Source organism: Branchiostoma floridae, chromosome 1 (assembly GCF_000003815.2).
Source record: "Branchiostoma floridae strain S238N-H82 chromosome 1, Bfl_VNyyK, whole genome shotgun sequence".
In the NCBI taxonomy this organism is placed as follows: domain Eukaryota; kingdom Metazoa; phylum Chordata; class Leptocardii; order Amphioxiformes; family Branchiostomatidae; genus Branchiostoma; species Branchiostoma floridae.
Window position 1 is genome coordinate 16,698,292 of NC_049979.1, and position 11,303 is coordinate 16,709,594.

The 11,303-nt window shown below is 39.3% G+C and overlaps 2 protein-coding genes across 2 annotated transcripts in view; one reads left to right on the forward strand and one right to left on the reverse strand.

Annotated features, from left to right (window-relative positions):
• LOC118409565 overlaps positions 1 to 1,733 on the forward strand; it is a gene marked incomplete in the record, with an annotated part of 7,569 nt that extends 5,836 nt beyond the window's left edge. The window contains 1 exon segment of the mRNA XM_035810676.1: positions 153 to 1,733. Within this exon segment, the coding sequence (XP_035666569.1) occupies positions 153 to 413 (261 nt within the window).
• A 950-nt stretch (positions 1,734 to 2,683) lies between these two features.
• LOC118409571 (cell death regulator Aven-like) lies at positions 2,684 to 10,869 on the reverse strand. Its single transcript, XM_035810690.1, has 7 exons — positions 10,494 to 10,869; positions 8,906 to 9,068; positions 8,345 to 8,415; positions 7,869 to 7,973; positions 5,033 to 5,504; positions 4,562 to 4,669; positions 2,684 to 3,785 (listed from the first exon to the last, which is right to left on the reverse strand). Exons 1-7 carry the CDS (start codon positions 10,737 to 10,739, stop codon positions 3,715 to 3,717), a joined length of 1,236 nt encoding a protein of 411 aa, XP_035666583.1. The 5' UTR covers positions 10,740 to 10,869; the 3' UTR covers positions 2,684 to 3,714.
• Positions 10,870 to 11,303: the final 434 nt, after the last annotated feature.

Here is an 11,303-nt window from a genome sequence, read left to right on the forward strand (position 1 = left end):
ATTTCTTTTCAAAATAACACATGCATTTTCCTGCCGGAAAGGCAGATTCAATCCATGAAGTTCAAAAAAAGCTCAACCTAGGAATTAGGCCTTCTTTATACCTTGTTATGTTACTCATGTATCTTAATCACAAACTTTTGAATTCAATTCAGGGTTCCAAGGAGAAGAATGGCTCCACCAAACAAACAGAGAATTTACCTGAAAAGCCAGTGGCAAACGGGGTCAGGGTATGTCCTGAAAAAATACAAGTGAAGAAACGCAAGATCCGAGAGTGTGGCTTCTGTGGTAAGCTGTCCACAAATGAGCAGAAGTTCTCCAAGTGTGGGTCCTGTCTCCATGTGTACTACTGCTCACGGGACTGCCAGAAACAGCACTGGAAGTCAGGTCATAAAAACCAGTGCCGCAAGAAATAGATCATCTGAACAATGGAGTGTGCATCTTCAGTACTTGGCACATTCCAGAACTAATGAAGGTTTAACAACTGTTCATATTCAGATTACTAATAACTAACAATCTTGTTCGTAGATCAAGTTCATTTTTTTTCTATCATTTATGAAAACTTCTGATGCCAATGACATGTCTCTCATAGTGCTGATGGAAAGTTATTTTCAGATGAGTTGTATGATTCTAATGCCTTGTGTAGACTGGTCAGTTGCAAAGTTGCAGGAACCGTTTTTACTAGCCTAGGGCATGTATACTAATGTCTCCACATTTCGTATCATACAGCCAAGATAAGAATTACTAATCAGACTTTCAACAAGCAGCCTTTCTTGATAACACATGACTAAAAGCATGTCAGTGGATTGATAAGTTTTAGCCTGCAGGATTTTTTGTCCATTAGAGGGACAGTATCTGCCAAGATAAACATTATGAATAATTATTGCTGGTAAGGCATAAAGTGTTTTTTTCTGAAATATGAGATATACATGTATAAACGGTTTTCCTCTCAATTCACTATCAGGAAAGTTGCACTTACATGTACTCTCAATGGCTTTACATACATAAGTCTTGTTGGATTGACTACGTCATTACATTATAGATATAGTCAGATATGTCAAGCAGAACTGTTTGTGATTTATTACAGGCATTAATGCATCCATTACAATTGTTTGTTCCTTAGGCAAAGGGGTATCTTCACCTCAGACAGTATCAGACTGAATATTAGGGAGTTTTGTTTAAGTAATCTAAATGTTTAAGTTGTCTAATCTTACATGTATACATGTATGTTTTCATGTGAAGTCCTGAACAACAGTGGATTTATAGTAGGGCAGTCATTAATCCTTGTTGGACTACAAAATGAGAAGGGCTACATGTGTAAGAACTGAACTTGCAATTCATCTGAAACGTTTACAATGGACAGAAGCTCCTCAATTTGAAATTACTTCATACAGACACAAGTTTTGTACAACATAGCTGAAAAGTAGCACCTCTATGGAAGCTTTCCTTCATTTTACTTTACTTTTACTTCTAAGCAAAACACAGGTTATGTTTGCAGCACATTGATGATGCTACATGCTAAACTCATATACATTTTGTACTTGTGTTTAAGATTTTGTTTCTTTTCAGTTTTATTTGCTGGTGTAAGGCAGAAAGATGTTTTGTTACTTGGATAGTATAGTACATCATGCAGTATTCTGTAATGATTCACTGACCATTTAGTCTTATGTAGTAAAATGTAGGTATTAGTTTCTCATTAAATCTATAGTGCCTTAATAAATGTACAGGCCACATTCCTTTTCCTGTCAAGTGTGTATCCTTAGTTAAGCTAGTTTGCTACGGTGTACTTCTATATGGGAACATAAGGCTTGTCCTTTCCTTGATTTATTTAATTTTAAAGAATTATCTGCATCAAGGCATGAATGTAAATCCAAGCCAAGTACAAATGTAGTATACCAACCTCCCATCTATATAAAATTAATCTCCCAGTATTTCTTCTTTTAATTGTAAATGCTTGTAGCTGGTAAAAAAATCTTGGCCGCTACTATCTCCGTGACCCTACTCTCCAAGAAGAGGTTGAGTTGCGGAGATATTGTAGTAGTCGGGAAATTAACCGGTGTGCTCCTTTCACCGGTAAATTTCCCGACTACTACTATACCTCCGCGACTCAACCTCTGCTTAGAGAGTACGCGACCCAACCTCTGCTTGGAGAATAAGACACCTGAGGTGTTATTTTGTAGTTGTGCTTTAATATATCATTTACCTGGAAGCAGCCAAGTCTTCCCGGGCAGGCTAACCTTTTCTGCAGCCTACATCATGTACATGTAGATAGTCTTTCCGCAGGGCATGTGTTATCTGCCGTATGTCACATTTCCATCATGATAGGCAGATGCTGCTGGTTCCCAGAGGTTATCAGGCGATGTCAAGCCATAGGCTCTTTCAATCAACCCCACTGTCACTCAGGCACACCCATGTATATATTCCTTGTTTCATGCCTTTCATTATTTGTTATTACACCTTCCATTCTGCTCAAGTCTTTCCCACGGTACTGGATGTCCTTTCCGCCCTATTTTATAAACCAGAGAATATTTTCTATGCCTCCGTGTCAGAGCAACATGTGTGTGCATATTGAGACTTGAACATGTCTCAATATTTTTGCTTTTTACACAAATACATACAAGTTCACCTCAGCCAGCTTTCAAACAGTGATGATCATGCCACAGGAAGAAACACTGAAGAATAGAAATCAACTGTTGGAACAATTTATTATTAAAGGAACGCAAAAAAGGACACATACAAGACAGAATTTTACATTGGCATGCCTTTAATGAAGTCATTATTACCACTAGTTATAATTGTTGAGATACTGAGATTTCATCAGATGTTGGCCTTTTCATTCAAGCTATACCTTTGTAATGACAGGGTAGCAAAAATAAAATATTCTTGGCAACAGATCTACATAAAGACTGCCAGTAACAGTGTCAACACATCCTTGTCTGTGACCCATGTGTTGTTAGGCCCATGAGGCTTTTCCAATTTCAAATTCTACCGTACCCCCCACATTACCTCTGATACGTGTATGTCCCAAAGCAAATGAATTTACTAATAAGACTTTCCCTCCCATGTCCTTGGAAAACTTCCCGTTGACTTTGAAAGTGTATAAGCTATGCAGGTCAGTGACCACAGGCAACACTCCGCCATGATAGGGAGGATTACACATTTTAGGAGCTGGTGGTGAAAGGAAGCTTTGCATGCAAAGTAACATTGAAACTACAAGTACTTAATGGAGCAACCTCCAAGCAATCAGAACGGTAAAGCTGCCTGTGTTTGGCTTGGCAGCTACATCATACATGTACATGTCCACAAAACATACATGTAATATTGAAATCTGGCAAATACTGGAGTCCCAAAACCAAATCTAGCCTTAGAAAAGTACTGTGGTTGTGGTTGGACATGCCTTTCTATCTGTCAGTTTTACTGGTGACTGCAAGTGGAATAAACTGAAACTCCATCAATCAACAGTGCATTAGCTGCACAAGGAATGACATACTGTCTCGTTGCTTCAGGATATTCACTGGCGCATCACAGGCACATAATACCATTTCATAGAGCAGCTGGGCATTTATTGCTTATTGTGAATTCAATATTCATGTAAGCCACTAGGTTTGTTATATATAAAACTTGTGCATTCGTCTGTCATAACCAGGGAAAGTTGTGATGAATTCATGTGTGATTTTCTGCAGTGTGACTTTCAGCATTTTGAGATATTTTGAGAAGTCAGTCATCCAGAACACTGTCCAACCAGTCTTCCAAGTCTACTGTCTCCTCCTTTGGCTGGGGAACTACATCTGTAGGAAAAGAACCAAACAATTACAAGACTGGAAAATGTCTTCTAATTAAAAGTTTAAAAAAAAATATTCAAACCACTAGACACATTAAACACTACATTTATTGCAGCATCCTCAAAAAAACTATGAATTTGATACATTGGTTATAAAAAAAATGGCTGGCAATATCTATCTCTGCCTGGATTTCTTAGATGCATTCACAAGAAGGCACATTTTTGGAAATTAAGTTTTTTTTTAATGCTTTCAGTCTACTGTTAGCCATAAATTTTATCTCACTGATCTAGAGAAATGTAACATTCAGCACTTAAGAACAGATTGTGTCTGTCATTTGCTGTTCCTATAACATCCATACAAAATTCTGCATAACAAGAGTAGTTACATGATGCTAAATGAAGGAAGATCATATCACTTGCACTAGATTTACCCTGATCCCTGATGTTCAGTAGTATGTGAGTTTCATTTCTCATCAGAACACAATCAATCTACCGCTTTCTTTCATCAGCTAATGACGACTAACTGCAGCATAATGATTAAAGCCCCAGACAGCTCATAAATTCCACACAGCACTTATTCCCATAGCACATTAATATTCAGGTTATATCTAGGTCAACTATTACAGAGTGAGTGATGATACAGCTCAGGGTATGGATTTGGATGTTGCAGAAAATGACTTGAACCAGAAGAGAGGAAGCACCAATCATCACTCATACAGCATGTGCTTTGTGAGGTTGGTGAACTGTTACATGTACTTTGTACCAGAAAATACAGTAATGTACCTTGTTTCTTAGTAGGATCCACTATTTCATCCTCCTTGGGGTCTTTTACTTCCTCTTCATTTGGCTGATCTCCTTCATCTTCCTTTTTAACATTGTTTATGATGTTATCTGGAAGTTATAATTGGCACAATATGGTAGTCAAAATCAATGTATATAAGATATAGATACAATCCAACCAAACTGTCATTGTTATATCCATTCTTTCCTCCAATGCAGAAAGAGCTCAACAGAAATTGAAAACCAGCCTGAAAATCACATAGGGATCCTCCAAATGAACAGAATGTGGTATAATTCTGATGTTTCACTTGGGCAGGCAGCCACACCTTTAAGAGTATGATAAATCTTTGGACCCAAGAAATAATGCCTGTCTGGAAAGTGGATATGGATGTCACAACCCTTTCATTGTGATTCACAAAGACGACTCCTCTCACAAAGACAAAAGATCCATTTTTAGTCTTGATAGACTCTAACCTTCTTTTCTGCTGTCTGTGATGGATATATCTGGATGTGTAGCAGAGTCCAGTGACAGGAGAACATCTAACTCATCATCCAACTCATCCTGTCCTCTGTCTGACATTGTGTCCTCTACAGGTCTGTCCATAGCCTCATCACTGGCCACTGCACTCTCTTCAGTGTCCTGATCTGTTTGTAGGTCAGGTGACCCGACTAAGGCAACAGGCACTTCCTCGGAGGAAGCAGCAGGCACTGAGAAGTCAAACTTTAAGACATCAACAGACTTGCTTTGCTGTTTGGGATTAAGGGACACATCCAGGTTGAGTTGCAGGGGTTTGTGCTCCACCCTCCTGAGAAGATTGTCCAGGATGCTGGATGCTGTAGCCTCAGTGATGGACAACCTGGGTTTGAGGGGAGTGGGATGAAGGGTCTGCTGCTCACATGAAGCATGGCTGGCTGCTTCTTCATTGAACCTCTCTACTATATCCTCCTAGAATGGCAAAGACATGATAAATGGGCAGATTTACTTAACTTCCTCTGTGTACGTTATTGCAAATTTCCAAAAGTCTTATAGTCCTAATAGCATTTTCCAATGCCTTTCTTATCAACCATTTGCTATATGGTGAGGGCATATTCCTGACAGGAAGGCAAAGGAAATATATAGTGGTGAAGCCAATATCTTGCTTTATGTGATGGACTCCAAAAGCCTATTTCCTGGACATTATCAAGGAAACCATTAGATGGCATTTGAAGATGAAGAAGATTGCAGGGCTTTGTGCTTTTCCATGTGATTGGTATCACCAGGTTTTCATCCAAGTTTGTACTCTATTGTACATGTGTGTCTGTCATTGCAATGACTCATCATAAACTGCAACAACTCTATCAGGATAACATTTTCTACGAATAGTGCCAGCAGCACGACATTGCCACATTCAACACAAAATGGAAGCTTTTTATAAAGTTCAAATCCATTTACAGCTCTGCTGAATATGAAAATATAGCACCAAGGCCACCACTTCTGCTCACTTCATTTTGTTGATAGACAATTAACATGCAGTTTCATTACTCAGACTTTGTACAACACTATAAAAAAATTGTAATCCTAAATATCAGCCATGGCATTGTATGTAGTATAGCTACAATTAAGTAGGTAGAGTTGGGTGTACCAGAACTACATACTATCATAAAGGCTCACATTACCTTAACAAATTTTAAATGAAAGTTTAAATAAATTGTCACCTCTATACAATAGGAAGTACCTATGATTGAGGGCTTGTTGTCATTTACTGTTACATTGAAATTGACAAATATCTGTTCAAAGGCACACCCACATAGATACACACATATGGATACAATCATAGGCAGGGAATACAGCACAACAATACAGATACCGTAGCGCCACCCACACTTGCTATTCAAGTTGAGTCAAGCTATAATATTTCCTTAATTGCTTTCAAAGGTCCCAAATTTTGGAATCATTTCAATTGAGATATATGTTATTAACTTATCAACTAAAGACAAAAATGGTGACAAGTGTTAACTTGTTGAAGCAAAGCTATATATGTGATACATAATTGCAGTGTATGGTAATTAACATGACTAATCTGTTTACTTGCAAAATCAGTGCAGATTGGAATATCAAACACTATTAAAGGAAATTGTAAAGTAATTATATGTGAGGAAAAGTCTCATTTGTGCCAGAAAAGTATGGCAATTTTGGAACATGTAATTCTTTTTGGCCCAATTAGCATGGAGCCTTGTCTATTAGCAGCTTGATTGATGCACAATAATGCACCTTAGCCTGCAATTAGGAGCACATGTGAGCTTACTTTCTCATGGGATTTCCCTTATAGCTTTTGAAACAGTCTGATAATTGTAGTATTGCAACATAGGAATTGAAGAGGTAGTACATATCAAAATCTGCAGAATACTGAGCACTATCTAGACCCTTAATTTTGTGTGTGTGTGTGCGTGTGTTTGTGTGTGTTAGTGAGTGTGTGTGTCTGTGAGCATGTGTGTGTGTGTGAGCAAGTGTGTGCAGGTTCAAGTCCATATGCTTCCCTCTCTCATTGTAGTTCCTTGGACCTTTTGTTGTTATGATATGTCAATGCTTTGGACATGCAGTATGCTTTGTGACTTCTTTCTACCCTGTCAGCTCTTTCTGCTTTTCTGTGTACCAAAGATCTGGTCTATCCCTGTTTGACTGATGTCATTTCTGCATAAAACAGAATCAGCATTCTCATCCACCCTCCTGCCACACGCGTATGTCTGTTTAGTACCCCGTAACACTCTGTCCTCTGCCAAGGGCAAGTGAACCTAAAGCTGTTCCTTATTGACAATTAGCATAGCATCAGTCTTCATTGCAATGCAAAGGGCAAAATGTGCTCTGCTGGAGCAGACTCTGATTGCTGTAATCGTAATAGGATTAAAATCTTTCAAAATCCACATAGTAAAGTCAATCTGCTTCTGGGAACATGTAGCTCAAGTTAGGATTTTATGTACAGTACTTAAGTTCACTAAGAGCAAAGAGCATTTTGATACATTATTATGAATGAGGTTACATGTACATTGTTTTTCATGAATTTTCCACTTGATCATACCAAACTACAAATGGACAGCAGTATTAAACATTCACAATATGTATTAAGGTGCTTGTGTTGAAGCATAGATCTATCTACATGTACAAGTACATGTACATGTACATCTTAATCTTCCTGCGAGACTTAAACTGAACCAACATGAGATGGGATACCAGTAGATCTTGTCTACTAGTACTCGTCTAACTAGAACTCTGCAAGTTTACAGTCAATTTGAGAGATAAAGTTTTTCAATGCTTCATCACCTACATACTGACCGTAAGTGAGTCTGGGCTGATGTTGAGTCTCCTGTGTAGAGGGATGGCCTGAAGAGACACTGCCAGGAGGTCACAGTCCAGGGACAGGCCACCTCCTGTAGGCAGCTGTGGCAGGGGAACAGTGGTAGATGAAACACTATCTCCCTACAGCTATAGAGCTCAGAATGATAAAATAGTATAGCAGTTGTCCAAAACATTTTCCTCTTTGCTCTCAATCATGTCTGTTGAACAGTGTGTACATGGCACCACAATTTTTTCATGAAATGTTTCTAGACAGATCTAAGAGAGATACAGCAAGCAACTTCTGAAAATGTGTCTACTTACAATGTGACATTGCAATTATACAATGCCTTTGAGTATGGATATTTGCAATGAATTTATTAGAATAAATCATCAAACACTACTGTAGTGGAAACTACAGCACAGTTTTTCATTGTGTAGAATGTAAAATGTTCAGTTCACATGTTTATTTCTACCTGTGTTTCTCCAGCATCATCAGCCTCCCAGTCCTTCTCATCCTCAAACCTGAACTGTGCTTCAGCCTCACCTGCAAATACACATACACATTCACAAAACATCAGGAAAGCATGATGATATACACAAAACACCGCACAACTCTCCTTTGACATTCACAAGTGACAGTTTTACATGTACATAGCTACCATAGTAGGATGCAACTGCAACAGCTAGTCATCAAAACAATTATCTCTGCAGGATCAGCCACTCTACAGCTAGAAACTACCAGCTTGTGAGGAACGAATGTACACCCATCATGCCAGTAGTCATGTGGTTGGTTCCCATTAAAACCTGTGCATATATGTTATTACTTTAATGACTGCCAGGTTAGTACTATTACTGGAAGTTGCACTCTTTAAGTTGTCCAGAGCAGCACTTTGTAGTCAAAATTAATTACTACTATGGGAGCAGCAATCACTAAATTGCTAGTAGGAGGAAATGGATGTTCCGTCTAAGATAGCAATGAGACAGATGTCCCACAGGGAAGAAGACAGCTGAACTTGTAGCAGAGTAAAACTGACCTGATGTGGCGAGAAGGGATCTGAAGTCTGCACCCCTCAGTGTCACGTCACTTCTGTCATCGTAGAGTGGCAGTGGTGCTTCATACCTGTCCCAGTTACTCAGTACCATTCGCCTGGAGTAGGTACTGCCTACCCCTGATTCTTCTTCTGAATGGGAGGATTCCTACAATGTAGCAAAGGAGGGCAACATATGGTGTCATTGTTCTGAAATGACTGTAAATTCATTTAACGGGGGCCGCCCTAAGATGCCCCCTGCCCTAAGATGCCCGGATTTTTCGCTGATCTTATTATGCATATGTACGCCGTGTTTGTTGCCACTGACTATGATGATCAGAAAGGTAAATACACCAAGTCCAAACAAACAGCTTTTTTTCTATTAAAAGTTTTTTTACACATATTCACTTCCCTTTTTTTTTTATGAAGACAGAATTTCACAATAATGTTGGTAGCGCCGAAACACTGTGGTCACCTGTTACTAGGTATTGGTGGCTCGTGTCCATAAATAAACAACCAGTAAAAACAGCCACACAACTGTCATACACATAAGAAATAAAGCTTCACAAAACACTACAAATATTGGTCTTCAAATGTTTGTTGAGTAGAAGACCGGCCATAGAAAAAAAACACATAAGCATCACCGCCATTGTTTTCCCCAGGAAGCAGGTGGCAGACGAGCGAACGCCCAAAAGATTTGTTACTCTAACAATTGATTCATACCGTCTATAAAAATGTAACTTCACAGAGTGATGTCGAATATGTTTCCCAATACGTACAGAGTTTTTTGCGATTTGGGCGTTGTCGTTTTTCGTAATGATTTTGTTAGTCGGGCCGCTGCATTCAGTGCATTTCGCCCATTTCCCATGAAAACACGACCTGGATTGTGAAAGATTTAGCCCTCCTCGCGGGAGACAAGAAGCACACACAATCACAATTCTACTGTCAAAAGAAAACTAATATATCATAAGATTAGAATTTTTATTTATGTTTGTCTAAATTGGTCACCAGCTTCCGAAGAGAGCAAATTCCGAAAGCGAGGCAAGTTAGGGCGCACTGTTTAACGCGGCTCAAAATCGGAATTTATATTCACGATAACGTCCCCGGCGTTTGCCAGTTGTAACATGGAGGGTGAAGAGTTCATGAAAAGTATGAATGCCTTCCTTATTCAAGTATGGTCTCTAGATGAATGTGTTAAAAATTCATTGATCAAAACTTGACCACTCTTTGGCAACTAGTGATGGAGCGCCATGATTTCGAGCTCGTAAAAAAGTGGGCATCTTAGGGCGGCCCCCGTTATGTTTGCAGTGGTTTCATTTCATGGTAGGAGGGAAAGGGAAGTATTAAATTTTTTCTCCCAATGTCAATGTTATATTTTGATAACGTTATACCATAAATTGATAACGATAACAAAACTATTGTAAACTTGAGACACAGGTAGAAAGGTGCTTATGAAATGCAATTTGTATTGTACAGATTTTGAATTACTGAAATCTTACTTAAAGCATGTTTGTTGTTGTGGTTCTTGAAAACAATAACGTTACGTTATACATGCTGAAGTACGAGCTATAACGTTATATACCCTGCTACCCACATCGCTTGAATCTGCTACTTTTCTGGCCCCTTCCCTTTTGTCGTCTCTGCCTCTGCCCGAGTCGTTGTCCCTATTTCCTTCCCGGTGTACTTGTGATGATTTCGAGCGGCTGGCGGCGCTGGAGGAGGAAGACTTGGATGACGACGTGTCTTCGTCTTTCCCTTTATTGTCCTTGCCTTTGTCTTGGATGCCATGTTTCTTCTTATATTGTGCACTCCTCTTCTTTTTGTGTTGATCTGGCTTCATGTTAGTTGTGCAAATTGTTCAACGGACATCTAAAATAAAGAAAATCTTAAATATTTCTGACTGCGGCATGTTCCTGTGCATTGTCGTCCACCATGTTGAAGGGTTAAGGGTCATAAGGTGGCAAAGGTCACAAGTTTGGCGGGAAATTCATTGTCAAGAGACAAGAGGTTGAAAGATCTAGGTATTTACTAGCATCAAAGAGCCTGTAGACTCCAGACATTCCCTCTTGACTAACCTTCTTGCTAGCATTTCATCAAAAGTTTTGAAGAGCCATTTTCTTACTGAAGGCATGGAAGGATCATTAGACCGCCGTCCGCGAGGATAGGCCGGGCGAAAGTCAATCGTCTGGCCGGTGAGGAGGTCGGTGATTGGGTGGCGCTTGGCGGGTTGGTTTAACTTTATATACAAGACAAGGATCATTTCTGTTTCATCAGGATGTCCCATCTGAAATAAGTGCTGCTCACCACAGCGTGTCACGTGAGAGTGAGTGTTATATACTAAATGGCAGTGTCAGGAGCCCGAGGTCAAATTGAACGTAACATTATGCACCTAAACATTAGCAAT

Bases quoted from the DNA above. Each gene is read 5' to 3' on its own strand.
- LOC118409571 (XM_035810690.1), bottom strand. From the start codon at position 10,739: ATGAAGCCAGATCAACACAAAAAGAAGAGGAGTGCACAATATAAGAAG. The intron at 7,974-8,344 runs GTAGAAATAAAC...CCCCTGCCACAG, and splicing joins ATGATGCTGGAGAAACACAG to CTGCCTACAGGAGGTGGCCT. The intron at 5,505-7,868 runs GTCAGTATGTAG...TTGCCATTCTAG, and splicing joins TCAGCCCAGACTCACTTACG to GAGGATATAGTAGAGAGGTT.